Here is a 17630-nt window from a genome sequence, read left to right as displayed (position 1 = left end):
ATCAGGGCATTAGACACTGATATATGCATTTTTTTTTCTTTTTTTCTTTTTTTCTTTTTCTTTCCAAAATGACTATTAAATTATTTACACTGTCATGCTGTTCTGAAAAGCAGCAGCCAGGTAATGAGAAGGTTTCAAATTATAAATGTCAAAAAAGACACCTCTTTTTCATAACCACAGTCATTTTCACACTTTTGTTTTACCACAGGGAAAGAAAGAACATAGAGGTATATCTGTGGTACCTTTCACTGATGTTTGTAATGTTGCAGTCCAACAGCTGCAGAGACTTCATTGCTGGCATGCTTACAAATCTCTGATTGTAAATAATAATATGTTGCAGCTGGCATAAACTGTATTTTTCAAAGTGGAAAACTGAGTAAAGAATGTCAGCCAGGTGCATTAAGATTAAATCTATGGGGAACTGTGGGACTGTGTCTATCACATTGTTTTTCATACCAAAAGAAAATGAATGGTAAAGTGTATCCTAATGTATTAAGTTATTTAAAAATAAACATTTACTTCAGTGTTAAATTTTTCACAAATTCAGGGTGCTACTAATGAGATTAGAAACACATGTAAGTTTAGCATGGGGTGCCTATACAATCACAATTACCTGGCTGTGCCTGTAGATATGACTCAAATTTAAATGCATTTAGTCAGTGGCATTGTGACCTGAAAGGACAGGCACTGGGTGTTTTGTTGTTAAAAGTGTTGCCTACAAATTCTTTTTATAATTGAGTTTTTTTCTTTTCATAGTTTAATTGCAAAATGGTCCATAAAGGAGATAACATCTTTTATCAAATTTAAATCACATTAGAAAAAGGTTTGCATAGGCATGGCTAATGAATTTAGAAGGGAAAATGATAGGTCATGTTTATCTGGTTTTATTTAAATTTGCATTTTCTTAATGTTCAATAAAAAGGATATAGGTGATTCTTTTGCATAATAGAAGTTTGGAAAATGTTTAAGAAAAGGAGTTGCAGCTCAACTCATGCTTTTAGCAAAATAACAAATAGAATTCCAGCAGATTTGTACTTGATTTTACACTGTATTTCGCAAGAAAAGGTCACGCTTGTTGAAGCTCCGGAGTTAATAATTTATTTTTTCACCAATATATCTTTGTAGAGATACATTGATAAAGGAAACAGAACATATACATGGACTGCTGTGAATGGTACTGATTACAGGTAACTCCTTTTTGGTCTCCAACTTCTTTTGCATAGTTAAATGTTCTTTTTGTTTATTTTGGTTAACGTTTTTAGCGTTACATTTTCTATGCTAGCTAAGTCGGGACCAGATTGTCTTCTGTCCAGGCCTGTAGGATTTTCTGGGTTCCTTTACAGCTCAGAACCGTTGCTCTAAGGACCAGAACCTCAGTCTTTCATTCAACTGTTGAGATTTATCACTAGGGTATTTCAGTATGCAGGAAAAAATGTTTTTTTGTGATGGATGTTAAGAATCTTACTTTTCCTTCTACTTTCTATATCACAGTATACTTTGGATTCTTCATTGTACACTTTCTCTTAGATTCCTTCTCTTATTTCATCTTTTCTTTGCACTAAATCCATATTCTTGTTTTAATATGCATATTAAAAAGGAAGATGCTATATTTTGGTCTAAATAAAAAAATGTGATATCTTTTGTGCAAATGTTTTTCAGTCACAATCATTGCTAACCTTCATGTCAGATCTTAAGGGCAGGAACAAGGCTACTGATTATCTCTGAAATCCGTATCTATTTGTGACAAGTTTTAACTAATTAGCACTGCTGCTGCTTTGTATGTAAAAATTATATGGTGAATGGCAGCAGGAACAAATGAAGTAATGGGCAAAAGCACATCCCCCCTTGACTGCAATGTTGGCGTGTATATTATTTCAAACTCATTTAAGCATACAGCTCTGTAACGTAAGGAATGTAGAAACTTAACATTATCCAAAACAAATTAAGGTTTACCAAGTCCCAGAAAGTAAGCTACTCTAGTTCAAAACTAGATGGCACAAATATTGAGTCAAATTTTTACCCAAACAATATTTTTATTGTGGTGAATTACAGTAGTCCTCAGCCAAGGTGGTTCCCCTTTTCTGTTATGTTCTGCACAGGTGTAAGCCAATGAGAATGCAAATGTTAATTTGTATGTAAAACCAAATAAATCAGTTTTAACAAGAGAATGCAAATGTAGGGTCTTCTTTTCAGCATCCCATTTTTCCGTTGAACTGCCTCTGTCTTTGTAAGAAAAGAAAAGTTTTTATCAGACTATGCCATCTAGAAATCAGTAAAGAAATACGTTTGATTAAATAACTTCTTAATTCTTACTGAGCTCCCTGGTATGAGATACGGCAATAAATCCGTGGAGTCACATTGCAGAAAACCTATTAAGCATAAAATTATAGATTTTAATTAGCAATTTCTGCTAGCAGTAACTGTTAATGGCAGGTAAACTGCTACTGATTTCCCTAGAGGAGAATTGGTAGAAGGCTATCACTAAATATTCAGCAATCTCACTTACATTCTGTTCAAATGGCAAATGTATCATTAAAGGTCATCTCTTTTATGGCTCAGTTGTACAACTCTGTTAATGTTAATTTCTGTGGCTGTCCATTAGAAACCACTGCAGTTCTACAGTGATGAAATCTGAGTGCAGAAATTAAGGACGCGATGAGGGAGATGATGATACCACTTTAATGATTACTTGTACCTCCCGTCTTTTACATACCTTTTTAGAACTGAACTCTTCTACTCTTGTATTGAATTTAGGTGCAAAAAGAAGCCCTATATTTTTTGAACAAAAATAAGTGTAATCTAAAAGAAAATACATTGCAAATGCTTTGCAAATCAGAAAATGTTATTACACAGTGATGTTCAAAGGTTGTTAGTGGTGATTGCATGATTCAAGAAAATGTTTTGCATGTTGAATGTAATGTGAATTGAAGAATTGCCAGACACCTTTCCTAATGAATACCAATAGTTGTTTTATTAGTAAGAATCTGTCATTACATGATGCATGCAAATCAGTGCAGTACTACATGCTGGTTTTTGCAGTCAGTGATCACTTTGACATGTGTTACATTGGGATGCTAAACATGTTAGAGGAAGATACAAGTAATCATGTATTCTATTATTTGCAATTATTGGAAATTCCTTGCTTATCCGTTAAAAAGTGCATTTATGCTTATAAGCGCAAATAAGAATGAAAATAAACACAGGGAACTTCAGGACCGGCATAAACCTACTTCTGTCAATTACAGTGTGAGGCTGGTATGTCACTATGTGACTATCTTGTCTCATGATGATCCATCCAACTTCCAAACTTGTTAATTGCTTTCAAAACAGATAGAAGCTGAAACTGGAAAACTGCTGCAAATAACATAATTGATTTACTTGTCTCATTTCTATTGCAGTTTGGCATTGGTGTTACCATCATACAGCTTTTATTATATTAAAGCCAAAATAGAAGAACCAATAACTCAAGCCAGATGTAAGTACTATGAAGGTTCCCTGGTTTTGTCTAGTATTGCCAAGTCTCAGATTCACTTAAAAAACCAATGTTTACAATTCATAAATTTTGTGGAATTCACTGATGTTACCATGATGTACCCAAAATCTGCAGCAATGATTCTAACCCATTGTAACATCCAAGGTACAAGAAATATTCTATAAAGATAGAATATGTGCAGGTACCCCAGTTCCACTGACAATCCCTTCCCCCTTGCTCTGTGCCTATAGAATCATTGCTTTGTGTATCCTTTGTTGCTGTCATTTTAAGGGTCTGGATACTATTTTTTTCATTCTATTAGCTAACTGTCGTGATATAGACTGTAATAGTAAAGCATTTTTTTGTTATTTTTACAGTGGTTGCAGTAAAATATTTAGCAAATTACCTCTGCTACCCATAGGAGTAGATTAATGTGAAAGCGCTGTTTGGTTTGGCTTGCAGCTAGGATTTTATTATGCATTTTACAAATAGTTTTAGTGGATGTATGCAATGTATTTTTGGATTAGACTAATTTCAAGCCATTTACAGATTCTGGAGAGATAATTGGAAATGATACTTGTGAGTATTCAAATGCTTTTTGTTTATTAGGTGTAGCTTAACTGTAATCTAGATAGTAGACAAAATAGAATCCATCACATCCTTTTAACTTTATCCAAGTGTTGCAATAAACTTGAACAAATATGCAGTTAAAGTTAGAAAAGCACTATGAATCTCTCTGACAGGCATAGATACTGTTAGTTTAGAGAAAACTTGGTTAGCACTAAATCATTGTCCTCTACCATCGCCTCCTGCATACGAAGTAGAATATGGCAAGTTTTTAATAATCAGTGATATATTTTGTAACTTTGTCAAATAGTAAGTAGTTTAAAAGTAAAGTTTTAGTGAGTGAATATGGTTCTCTTGATGGATTAGATCATCTGGTTTTGCACTTATATCAACATAACCTGCAAGACAGACCCTTGAAATAGCCACAGTGTATAGAAGGTACTTGAGAAATAATTGAGAAGGACATATTCTTCAGTCTTCAAAGATGTTTGTCTTTTTTCCAGACTACAGCTGTATGTAAATTGAACCTTTGATCTATCTATGCACAATATTTTTATTCAAGGGGCTGTTTGAATAAAATATTGGTTTGTGACCCCTTTTGCTTTACCCTGTTTTTTTCTGTTTCCCTGCTTTCTCTTTCTGATGGATAGTGGCAATCATAAAGGGCAAGTATATTCTTGTTGCTCAATTTCCTTCTGTTTACTGCAGTTGATATTTTTCACTTATATTTCTATTCCTACTGGATATTCTCCTCTGTATTCCTCATCTCAGGATTTTTCCCATGATCATTGGGTACCATAGCAATAGAAAGGGGAAAAAAAAAAAAAAGAAAAAAAGTTGTGAAGTGTTTTTGTGTTTTCATGCACATTTCGATATGTTGCTAATCTCTAATCCTTCTTTGTCTGGTCCTGTCAGTGTTCAGTGACACCAGCTTTTAAAGCCATTATTTTCAGTAGCATTGAAAGTGATGCTTATATGGATGAGGTTTTTAAACTTTATTGCAGAAAATACTAGAAGTGTTTTCCTTCATGTTCTAACAACTTGGTGTCACAAATATTTCTTTGTATCAGATTGTAATTCTAATGAAAACATCTCATATGTTTTCATGTTGTCACGCTAACGAAATGTCTTCTCTAAGTTGTTAGATACATTATTGTTGCCAGGTGTATGTTGTATATAATAATCAAGTAATTTCTCCCTATATTGCGAAATATTGAGAAGTATATGGTATATTAGTAGCAAAGTGTCTCAAAATAAACATTTCTTTCTAAATTCATGGATGCATGCAAAAGCTAGTCAAATATTTTGAGAAGAAAAATGATAGCAAAAAGGCCAGTTTACTTACTTGGTGTTTACTCTTCATCTTTGTAGATACAGAAACACTGAAGCTTGAGCATTTTGATGAAGCTGGCTATACGTTTATAGCACCAAGGTTGGTTAATTTCCCAGTAATAAGTATTATTTCAGCAGTAAATAGGCATTTGATCAGATTAATAACATTTACAAAATACAGACTTGACCAATAAAGTTTTGTTTTGGTAAAAAATGTTAAGTAAAAGAGCAGTTATTAAATTCATGTTTTACAAGATCAATCTTTTCTTCTTGCTGGAGTGTAAATAGCATCTTCAGGCTCCGATTCCTGTTTATATTATTCAAAGAGAGCTGTAAAATCTGATACTGATGTTTTAATGGAAATCTTATACATGTCTGTTCATTTCTTGTGGTTGTGACTTTTAAGATTTTACAACTTTAAACCTTAGCTTCTCATTTGTAAAATAGGTACCATAATACTTACCTCAAGATGTTTTCCCACTTCAATTAAAGTGTTTCAAAGCTCTCTATCACTTAAGGATGAATCAATTTTTGATTCATTGAACATAAAAAATTATTGAGTCATTGAAAATTGAGTAAGTTCATTAGTTCCTTGTTTCTTCATGTGAAATTGTGTAGTCCTTGTTGCCCATGTAAATGTATGTTTGCAAGGGAGACATGGTACGATAAATAGTTCTTAAAAATTAAGTTCCTTTAAAAGATAGTTATGACAAATTAAGGAAATGCTGTACCATCAAGATCAGTTAAGATAAATAAGAAATGTGACAATTCTTATAAACTTCTGTATCCTTTTAAATTTCAATGAGTAGATTGATTTCAATGAATAGATTGATTTGCATGTAAAACATAGTCTTCTATCTTCAAATGTATTCTCAGCTTAAGCGTTTAATTTAATTTTTCTGAAGGACCGAAGTTATCGATAGTCAATTGTACCAATTACCGGTTTCCAGCAAGTCCCTAGTCGTTAGGCTGATCTACATGAACAAAGCCTGTTTGATGTGGAGCTCTGTTTAAATGTGAATATTGGTATAGTAAGGCAAATTCTGCCTGTAGTCTTTCAGGATCATGGTAAAGTAAGTAAAGGGTAATAAGATGGCTTATTCAAATGAAATACTTGAACAGACTTCTTTTGTTTGTAAAATTTATTTAATATAAAAAGCTCATTTTAAAAGAGAGCTCCCTGCTTTACTGCTGAAAACCCCCTACATTTTAATTAAAGTTGTTTAATGCCACTCACCATCTAATATTTACCTTCAAAATGCCCAGTGACTTTTATTATGCTTGCTTGCATTCAGTGAATTGCCCAATGATATATTGCTTTATTTTATTACATTATGTAAAGGACAGTAGTTTACTGTTTATCTGTTTTGCATATGTCAAAGCAAAAAGTGTTTATATGCTTATGTGGTATGTACCCTATTAAAATTGCATTTAAGACTTCTCAGAGGATAGGACCTTATCCCATAAATCCAGCCTTAGTTGAGTATGAAGTGACTATGTTTTAATCAGCAGTCCATGTATATTCCAGTACAGTTTAACCCAGGAGCAGTCTAAATTCACTGGGCATTTTCTTGTTCAGTTTGCAGACTATGATCTCCTAATTTCATGGCCTACACTAGACCTGAGTGCTTTTTCTGGGAATCTATGCCCTATCTCATACATGAAATTTTCTTATGATTCAGATTCAGGCAGGCAATTGAACACTTTTTTTCCTGTAGATGCCTGAAATATTCAATATTGTCATCATTCAATATTGACTATGGTAGTCAATTGACGTAGTAGTGCCAGCCACCTCATTGTAGTTGCACAATCCTGCTTGGCCTTTAAAATCGCTGAGCCATATTTGTCTGCTTTAGTAGCAAAGGAAACAAATCTGAGAAGACTGATGTTTTGTTGTTTTTCAGAGAATACTGTAATGATGTAAAAAAATCAGAAAACAACACTGAATTTCTATTAAATTTCAATGAATTTATTGACAGAAATACTCCAAGCAGTCCGTCATGTAAGTATTCTTCTCAATTCACTGAAATTTTCCTTATACCTACTCATAAATGAGAATTAGTCAAAATGACAGGTTTCGTGCTCAAATCATGTGGTTTTGTTTTTTGTCTCCACTGATTCTTTTTTTAGTAAAAATACACCTAGTGTTGGGATTTTCTATCCAAGGTAGAGATTGTAAAATTAGTTTGCAATTTTCTGGGTTTATTTAAGAATGTTTGCAGGGCATTACACTTCCAGTCTTTTCCACAATTCCTCTCAGCATTCTCTTCTAGCAGCAATTAACTGCCAGTTTGTTTTAATATACTCCAAATATTTTGAATTTATAGTTTTTTCTCTTGAGCATATCAGCAAAACTAAGGTCAAGTAGACTTCAAAATCTTGTAATGAAATCTTCAGTCTGCTTTCTTGTCAGTTTATATAACCAAAATAAGTAAAGAAAAGGAGTCGAGAACCAAAATAACCAATAACCAGAATAAAAGATAAGGAAGTTCTATTGCTGGTTCACAATTTGGTTAAGAGATCTCACTGGGACTTGAGTTGTTTAAGACCAGAGATTCATGTAAGTGCTGCAGTGGTGAGCACTGGGCTTTGGGAAGGTATTCACATTTTGAAATTGGGCCTTAAGCTCCATTTAGAATAATTGAGCAGTTACGCTTTTGAATGAACCATCAGTAATGCATCGAAGTCTTGTTCTCATGAAAAATTCAGTCTTTGGGTTTGTTTAGCATTATTAATAATTTCTAAACAGTTGGAATAAACTTCCTTTTTGTCTTGCATTCCCTGAGTCTTTTTAACATGTTGCTGTCAGGGATCACTGATCAATTCAATAAGAATCTCTCTGCTAGACCATGTAACTGAAGGAATGTGCACTTAGATATGAGATCTTCTCACAAAAGGCTATTCTTATGTGCACGTGTGGGTGTTTGTTGTTGTTTTTAATAGAGTGATCTTATTCATTGACACATTGATGACTGACTGAAATTTTACTCGAGTCCCTTGACTAAGTCTTGGAAATGAAAGCATTCACCTCAAATGATTAGACCAGTTTATAAATGAAAATTCTAGTTTAATATTCAGTAGTTACATGAGCGAATATTGAGGACACATTTAGTGATATTGTAATATACACTAGGGCTTAGTAAGTAATTATGCCAAAATGTTATCAAATTATTGCTATATTTCGTTTTGGAATCCACAACAAAATTCACTTTTTTCCTTTTTTTTTCTAATAATGAAGTTACTTTAAAAATAGTCTCCTGAATAAGTAAACAGTGTTGACTGAAGGAAACAGCGGCAATGGAAATTATCTCAACTAAAAATACTTTTCAAAAGGAATAACTAGTAAAATCCCCAAACTGAAATAATCTATATACTGTAAGTTTAATGCTTGTTATATTTTGACTCACCCCATTCAACCTTAACCTGTTAGAAGTTAGCCAGAAAGTCAGACAACTACCTCTGTTGTTACTAAGGGGACAGTAAGAGCGATTCACCCTACTTGTCTCCAACATCTGCTTTATGTAAGTAAGCAAGACTCTGTGGCGGTGCATGCAGTGCAAGGGGTTCCTAAACAAAAAATGCATCCAGTAAAATATTATGAGTCTATATTAGCAGAGAGAAATACAACTCTGAGAGACATATTTTGATGTTTATATTCAGATAGAATATCAATTTAATTTCTAGGAAAATGTGGATGCAGCAAGGCCCTCCAGATTTCATCATGTTAATTAGTGGGGTTTTGTCATTACTTCTACCTGAAGAAATATTTTTAAAACAGCACCTTAACTTACAGTACATACTATACTATGACATTGCACATGTGAATAGGGGAGGTGAGTCTGTGGCATTCGATGCAGTTTAACAGGTTTACCTAGCTAAGCCATGTAAATATATCTAATGACAATTAAATTAATGTGTTAAGATTATATGAGACAGTGCTTGCTGCTGTTAAATCAGAGCTGCTGGCTCTGTGCATAGCATGCTCGCGCATCCAGGCTTCAGTGGATTTTATGAAAAAGCCTTTTTGCTAAAGCTTACAAAGCTTTTCTATACCCCAATTTATGTCCCTATTGATCTGTTTTGTGAAAACAGATTGAATTAGAGCATTTTACAAAAAAAAGGTCAATATCAGTTTTCTGGAATCTGAGACTTAGGGTGAAGTACAGAGCATATCATGGCTCTGTATGGAGCAAAACTGAAGAAAAGCTGGGGTTTTTTTATTTTTCCCCAGAAGGAGTTTTCAGTCTCCTCAGCAAGGCTAAGACATTGAAGACCAAGAGCCAGATTTTCCCTTTACATTATTCAGCTCCAATTTAGCCCTGTTTTAATTTCCACAGTGGTAAAATCTGTATTAAAGTGTGTGCTTACTTCTGTTGACCATTCCTAGAACTTTCTTTTGCAAAGTGGTACTGAAAAAGATGCTTGAGATGCACTGACTTCAAACCATCTTTTCAAAGATATTTAAAAATGACATATACATCTAAGCTACTAATTCAAAATTAGTTTATTTCCCTGTACCCATCTTCAGATGGCAAATAGGGGGTTTTTAGAAGGCTGGGACTTAACTCATTTAAATATATTTCTGTTGTAGTTGAACTACCTCCATTTTTGTACCATGTAAGAGTTAAGTATAACTAAGAATTAAGTGTTGTTTCATTGCATCACCTGAGATAGAAAGTGTTTGAATGAAAACATGCCTTAAAAATAGGTTAATTTCCAAATTTAAGATAGGAGCTTTGCAAAGCTGGGACCTGTACCCTTATCACCTTGCTTATTCCTATGACAGAAAGATAGTTTTCTAGGATACAAAGAAGGAAATGTTTAAGTGAAGTCAACAGTGTGAGAGCAATCTATTTAACAGTAAGTACTTGACGTAATTTGAAGTTAGACAGTATGTCTAATAGGAATAGCCCAATTTTTGTGGCTATAGCATCTTGACAACTCAGAATTTGACTTTAGCCATTTAATGAAACTCTGTGTCATATGGTTTCAGATGAGTGTCTTAACTCTTTTGGTAGGTAATACTGATATGGTCATCAGAGTTTTGCTGGATGCAGGATTTACAAATGAACTTGCCCAAAATTATTGGAGTAAACTGTCTCTGTAAGTATTCTTTTTATTGACTGTGATTTTTTGGATTCTTTTCAAAGTTTAATAATAAAATAATATACATGTGTGTGTATATACAGATATACAATTAATGTTTACACAGGATAACTATTTGATTTACAGTTATGGACTTAAATGGCAACCCTTGACATAGGAACTTGTGAGAATTTAAGTCAGTTTTCATTTTAAATCTTATTTCTGTTTACAGTGATGGAGTTGTTGCACAATTTGTTGTTACAGATGGTGGCATTACTAGAGTCTTCCCCAAAAGGTAACAACTATTATAAAATAGTATAATATCATTTTGAAACCTGAAAGGATGTAATGTTAAATAATGGATTTATTGAATAAAACCCAACTTCTCCTACAGTCTAATCTGAACTGATAAGTATGAGATGAATGGAATATCTTGTTTTTCTTTGATTTTACCTGTGTCACTGCTTGAAACTGATTTGTAACATTATTTCCATAACAGATCCTTGTAATCCAACTTTTTAATCAGTGTAGAGTAGCAGTAAAAGCAGTGCCCTTGTAGTAGTAGTGGGGCCATGCTATCTCTAATTACTCCTAAGCACTCATTTGTTTGGCAGGCTGCAAATACTGTAAAGCAGTATGCAATTTCTTTTTTAGACTAATAAGAGCAGACCAAATAGTCCAGGCACTTACTAGAGAAAAATGTATCATTACCAGAGGGCAAAAAGGGAATGTGAAAGTGGTCATATAATAAACTAGACACACCCATCAGCGACTGGGAATAGTGAGGGCACTAGTACAGATATACTGATAAATGACAAATTTATCTGGTTTCTTAGGTTATTCTGTGTTTCCCCAAGATGGGAAAATGGCGATGAATTTTACTCCCCAAACCAGTTTCTCTTCTGTTTTGGTGTTAATGATATAAAATCTTTTGGGATGATTTCTCAAGAAATAGCATGTGCTATAAAGGTTTGATTATATTTTGTTGTAAATACTGTTGCAGTTATATTTGTGTCAATATATCTAAAAGTGATGAGACAAGTTCTGTGTTGTTCCAAGAATACTATTTTTTTTTTTTTCCAAAGCTTTTCTTAATAATTACACCTGGCAGTTAACCAGTGAAAGCTGAAAAGTCTGAGGACTATATGAATGAATCTCACATTATTTCCAACTGGGAAACATTTAAAAGAAAAAAAAAACAAACCTGCAGCACAGCTTTAATGAGACTCTAACTATCTTTTTTTGATCACTATTTTTTGGTGATTTAGGGCAGGAGAAGACTGGTTGGAAAATGCTGAAACTTATGAAGTCAGCTTCTATAAACGGAGTTTAGATAATGACAACTATATTTTCACAGCCCCGTACTATAACAGTAAGTCATCACTGTTTTGAAATGTCAGAGCTAGCTAGCCCAGTATAAGTGTACTTGTGGAAGTTTCCCATACCGGTTGAGGACACTGACAAAAGATGAGTGATTCATAAGGACGCTTCATAAGGAAAAAAATTTTGAGATGTCCCAAGTTTTTTCCATTATTAAGGAAAAGGTAGCTAGAAGGGCACTAAACAAGGGACATCATAATTTGTCATCAACTCTGGTGGCCCTGTAAGCTCAGAATTAACAAAGCAGAAAACATGCAGAGTACTGGGGTTCATTTATTATATGGAAACGCTGTTCTACAAAGATGCTTTGGCAGAATTATTTTAAAAGGAAGTGAAAGCAAATTGCACTCGGGGACAATATCACTACCTAAAAAAGCCATATTTGAGCTGAGTTCCCTATACTTCCTCAGCACCAAACCTAACTTGGCAGAGCAGATATAAGGGACCGGAGTCCACAACTCTGTCCGCTGCACCGCTGCTTAATTTAAACTTTGCTTTTGAATTCTGTTTCAAGTTGCTGTTATTCACCAAAACCAGTCTGTCTGAAATACTGTGATATTTAAAACCTATATATGCACAATAGTAAGTGCTCGTTACTGATGTGAGCAGCATTAACCTTGCCAAGCTTGTCTAAAAGCAGATGCTACCACAAATGACTTACTCCTCTCTTCAACATATGGGATCTTTTATTGCTGTTATTTCATACTTATTTATTGCATCTTTTCTCAATAAAATATTAACAAGGTAATTAACTAAATTCCCTGAAGCCTTTGTTGTTCCTTAAAGAGCTCCAGGGAACATACTTTTAACTTGCTTTTTCATACTAAGCAGTGTTGAAAACAGGCTGAACTCTGTCAGAGAAGTAATTGTTGGTTAGTGAGTGGTGTCAGTATACCCTGCGTTGAAAAATACACAGACGACAGCAGGATAAAATCTTTGGCTCTGATCCTGGTTTTAACAGAGCTGCTCACACGTGTAAAGCTATTCATGGCTCTGTTTGCAGAAAAAAAAAAAAAAAAGGCTATGGTAACTTTATGAAGCAGTGAAACCGTGTACAAAAGATGAATGAAGAAAAGTAAACAAAAGTATTCTTAGTCGTCCAGATGTTAGTGATCTGACCTATTACAGGTGATAAATGTGTAGTACAACTGGGTGACCGCTTTTGAATAAGGATTTTTTTGAATCATTCTGGGTAATTGAATAATCATTAATTTCTGTTTCAGGGGAAGAGGCTTTTATATCAACCTAACCTTTCCCCCCCCTCCCCCCCTTCTATATTCTCAGAAAGTGGTGCCAATAGCTATGAAACAGGTATTATGGTAAGCAAGGCTGTGGAAATAACAATTAATGGGAAGCTTCTGAAACCAGCAGGTAAGATAGAGTGGTGCTGAAACTCTAAATAGATAAGTTATTTGGTTGTTGCTCAACAGTGAATTAGAAATTTAATTGAGATTTCAAAGGAATTTCACTTTATATAACATTCTTTTCTCTGAGTCTGTTTCAATCTTGCTAGTGGAAATCAAGCCAAAGATCTGGTTGTGTTTGAGTATGAGTGCTTAATTTATTAGTCTCATGAAGGATGCTGGTGGTCAGACAACTGAGCAAAAGTCGTATTTTATCCTTTTCCAATTTAATAATTTAGATGTTATTATAATTTTTCCCATTTTTTTAGGATTCTACAGTTACCTTTTTTTTTTTTTTCATTTTACTAAAAAAGACTTTCATGTATTTCTTGTTAGTTGTTGGAATAAAAATTGATGCAACCAGCTGGATGGAAAATTTCACAAAAACCACAATCAAGAGCCTGGTAAGCAATTGACCAAGTCTTTTTTGAACTTTATTTGCATTTCTCAAAGCTTCAGATGCAAATAGGTCTAATAGCTCTTTCTGCCAGAGTCACACTGATGCGTAGTTGCCAAGTAGTTGTGGTATTTAAATCATCCAAATGCACAAACTAAATCTATGTTGAAATAGGCTGTATTTTGTACGTGTCTTGTTTTCATAATTATAGAACATGGATAAAGACAAAGAAAAATTACATATTCCAGCCAGTAGGCTCCCTAAGATTGTGCTGTAGCAGTGAATAAAGTCTGCAAAAGAATCGGTGAATCTATTTTTACTTAATATGGAGGATGAGTAAGCAGTGAACAGTAAGGATTTATATTGCAACCAACATCACAGCATTTTAGCAGAGCTTAATGAAATAGGTACTTAAACCTTTCATTCTTTACAACTAATGCTTAGGTGTAAATGGGAAGGAGGAAAGACTAAATGGAAGCAAAACCTAAGGAATTAATAGTACATTGGGAAAGGAGAGGCACAAAATGAAGACAATTATGGAAGAATTGGATGAGGCAATGTTGCTTGGTTGGTAGTATATTAAGGGAATCGGTAACAGTGTCCGGCTGTTGTACGTGTTAGGGCTGTAGTTCAATGGGTGGGCAAATGCATTGCCTAAACATCAGAACAGTTAAGGACAAAAATACGTAACTGAAAAAGAGAAAGAAAAAAGAATCTCAGAATTAATTTGAGATGAATGACTGCAGCATTATCTGGTAGTTGTTTTGCTCAGGACATAATGCAAGGAGACAGTTATGTGTGTATGTATACACATATTGCAAGAAAAAGAGAAAAATGTGGTAGTAATCAAAGCCATAAAAGCTAACTGGAGATGACGGGCTTCCTTTATCACATGGGATTCCCATGCTTTGAGACTGGTGAAGATTTTCATGGTCAAAAAAGATACTTGGCAGCATATTTTCTAGGCATTCTTTCCATACTCTAAACACATGGAAATGTACATGTTCTTTCTCTTTGACTTTATATTCACAACACTGACATCCTGACAAGTCCTCCAAACTATTTATCTCTAATATATTGAGTATACTTAAAAAGGAAAATGTATCAGAGACTTTGTGAAAGACAGTAGAGATTGTGCTGTTGATAATTACTGAATGAAGGCTGTTCACAGACATACTTGTGATAAACAACACACATTCAAAATTAATTTAAGTTAATATACAGATATTGAAAATCAAATCACTTGTTCTTGTCTTGATTAATATCACTGCAAAATACAGTTTCTTTGAAACATTTTTGTGAAGATTACTGTACTTCTGGTTTTTTTAGTGCAACAGTGAAATCTGTGGCTGTGAGAGAAACAGTATGGTAAGAATATGTTCAGTTCATGAATATCTGGTAGTTTATGAAAAATCACTCATTCTGTCTAGATCTATCTAAGATAACGATTCTATCATTATTATTTGAGGGTTAATTTTACATAAAACAGGACTTAGTCATTTGTGTCTTGAGAAAAAGATGAATATTAGCAGGGGAGGGGACGAAAGAGGGTATAGAAGTCAGGTGAAGTGGTTGTTGCAAGAATCGTTGCAATGAGGTTATGAGAACTAAAGGGAAGAAAAAATAGAGTAATAGAGAATGATGTGAAGAAAAATGTGAGAAAAATATAACAGTAATTTTCAAAGCAAGAGGGGAACCCTGCAGAAAGGGAATAATAATAATTAAAAAAAAAAAAAAGCAACTGTGAAAAAGAACACTAGAAGTACCTTAGGGAAGGGTAAATGCAAACTGAAAAGCACCAGAGTATGTGATATGCCCTTCAACAGTCATTAGACATCCTCCTCTCCTCTCTCTCCATTCAGGATTTGGGGATCCCATAGCTCTGCTAGCACTCAGGAGAGCACAGCTTCAGGGGCTATCACAGTATCAGATTCTGCCATGTGCTTAAAAGCTTTCTCTGCTCAGGTCTTCTGTGAGTTCTTTTGTGGAGTGTGAAGATCATTAAATGCAAGAGTTACAGCAAAAAGGGTACTCTGGGAGGTTATCTGTTTGGCCTCACTGCTATCTCTCCAATCTCTGACTGCAAGGATCTTTTACAAAGTGCAAAGCATAGGGAACCAGTGGGCCTCCCATTCCTGCACCTGACACCTGAAAGAAACCCACTACAGTCCTTGGCAAGTGAAAATAATCATTACTAGCAAGCTGAGAGTCTGCCCTTCAGATTTTTACCATTAAAAGCTGCAAATGGAAAAGGACTTTAAGCACGGCTGAAGCACATGAGAAGTTGAGGTCCCTTATTATGAGTTGAGATTCAGTTATAATCAGATTTAATAAGGATATAGCACTCTTAGAGCTAACAAAGTATTGAGCAAATAAGAATTTACAAAACAGCTTTTATGAAATTAAGCCACAAGTAAGCCTTTGATCTGTACAAACTTTTATAATACTGATAATTCTACTTATTATAGCTTAATATTGGCCCTTGGCTATGGGGTTGTGATTTAGCCTGAGCCACACAGATTTGAAGATACTTCTGAAGTGTTGAATAAAAAATAGTTTCTTACAGTGTTCTCTTGACAAATCCTTCCTGCAAAACATATTTTACTTTCTTACAATAGCATGTGGACTGTGTTATCCTTGACGATGGTGGATTTCTTTTGATGTCAAATCGGGATGAATATACCCAACAGGTATGTATATTTTTAAGGACAAAACATGAAAAACAATAAGAAGAAGTTTTAAGAGGAAAAAAAACCACAGCATTTCATTCTCAACTTTTCTGAATCAGAAAAAATTTGCTGTATCAGAAATTCCAGTTATTTTGTTAGTCTTTTTCACAGCCTTATTTATGGTTCAAGATGCCATACTTCTACCAAGTTGTGTTTTTTGTGCTCTGCCCTTAGGCTGGTAGGCTGCTGATGGACCTATGATGGTGAGGGCAACTACTATGGCATCCACGCACTTTCTTTCTCATATTCCTCTTGCTCTTCCCTAAGCAGAGTGGTCTCATTGATGGTGCATTTAATAATTACTGTCTAACTGGAGTTCTCCAACCAAGAGAAATAGTCAAACAAAGAAATAAATACATAAGCAGCACAACTGGGTGGGTTGTGTAGAGGAAAAAATAGTGTGTGGGGGAGGCAAATCAGAACTGCTCACTTTTTTATGAGAAAAAATGCTTGCAAATACTTTAACTTATCTCTGTATATTCTCCCTCATCAGATTGGAAGATTCTTTGGTGAAATTGATCCTGGCCTGATGCGAAACCTGATTAACATGTCCCTGTATGCCTTTAACAAGTCGTATGACTATCAATCAGTCTGCGATCCTGAAGAAGAACCAAAGCAAGGAGCTGGACTTCGTTCTGCCTATGTGGTCAGTAGTCCTTTGTGTGGCGACTGCCATTCCCTTAAAAGTCTGCAGGTGTTTATACAAATAACATAATCTCTGATGGTTTTTTCACAGCCTACAATAACGGATATTTTGCATCTAGGATGGTGGGCTTCAGCAGCTGCCTGGTAAGTACAAGTGTGTAGGAAATCTGTGTGTCCAAACTAGAATTATTCAGTGGGTTGAAACTGTATTAGTCTTTTTTTTTCCCCTCCATAAAACTGCTCTGAACCCTTTGTTTCTGCAGTTTCTCATGGTGAAAATTCTTAGCTATGTCTCCAAACTCCTTGGAAAATTCAGTGTTCTGTCAACAGTTGAATTCAAAACTACTCTTGCCAGGTTTTGTGACTGTGTGTTCTAACTCTACAAACTCGGCTTCAGGAAGCAGAGTTGGGATTAATGGTCTGAGTCTGATTGGCAGGTGTGAAGGTTCAGATGAAATTATTACATTTAGAATTATCGATCACTTGGTTCCCTATTTCAGAATATCATCTTTCCTTTTTTCTAGTAAGAAGTCTCAAGAAAATCAATGTTTGCTTTTCAGTGAATCATTTTACAAAAACTCGTGAATCATAGAATAGTTTGGGTTGGAAGGGACCTTTAG

General features: G+C 34.5%; 1 protein-coding gene across 3 annotated transcripts in view; it reads left to right on the top strand.

Annotated features, from left to right (window-relative positions):
* The window catches only part of CACNA2D1 (calcium channel, voltage-dependent, alpha 2/delta subunit 1), a 421901-nt gene that overhangs the window by 384123 nt on the left and 20148 nt on the right, over positions 1-17630 (top strand). For 2 of the 3 annotated variants that reach the window (XM_010580942.1, XM_010580941.1), the window contains 13 exons: positions 1126-1187; positions 3399-3475; positions 5411-5471; positions 7276-7373; positions 10390-10474; positions 10689-10751; positions 11725-11828; positions 13121-13207; positions 13576-13643; positions 14966-15004; positions 16255-16326; positions 16859-17011; positions 17102-17154. In XM_010580942.1, the coding sequence (XP_010579244.1) occupies positions 1126-1187; positions 3399-3475; positions 5411-5471; positions 7276-7373; positions 10390-10474; positions 10689-10751; positions 11725-11828; positions 13121-13207; positions 13576-13643; positions 14966-15004; positions 16255-16326; positions 16859-17011; positions 17102-17154 (1022 nt within the window). Of the gene's footprint in view, positions 1-1125; positions 1188-3398; positions 3491-5410; positions 5472-7275; positions 7374-10389; positions 10475-10688; positions 10752-11724; positions 11829-13120; positions 13208-13575; positions 13644-14965; positions 15005-16254; positions 16327-16858; positions 17012-17101; positions 17155-17630 lie in introns of all 3 variants that reach the window. The other variant, XM_010580943.1, reaches the window with a different exon arrangement.

The sequence above is a fragment of the Haliaeetus leucocephalus genome, unplaced genomic scaffold (assembly GCF_000737465.1).
Source record: "Haliaeetus leucocephalus isolate CR32 unplaced genomic scaffold, Haliaeetus_leucocephalus-4.0 Scaffold751, whole genome shotgun sequence".
Lineage (NCBI taxonomy): Eukaryota > Metazoa > Chordata > Aves > Accipitriformes > Accipitridae > Haliaeetus > Haliaeetus leucocephalus.
The sequence above is the reverse complement of the archived record's forward strand: the minus strand, read 5'-3'. Positions and strand labels throughout refer to the sequence as shown.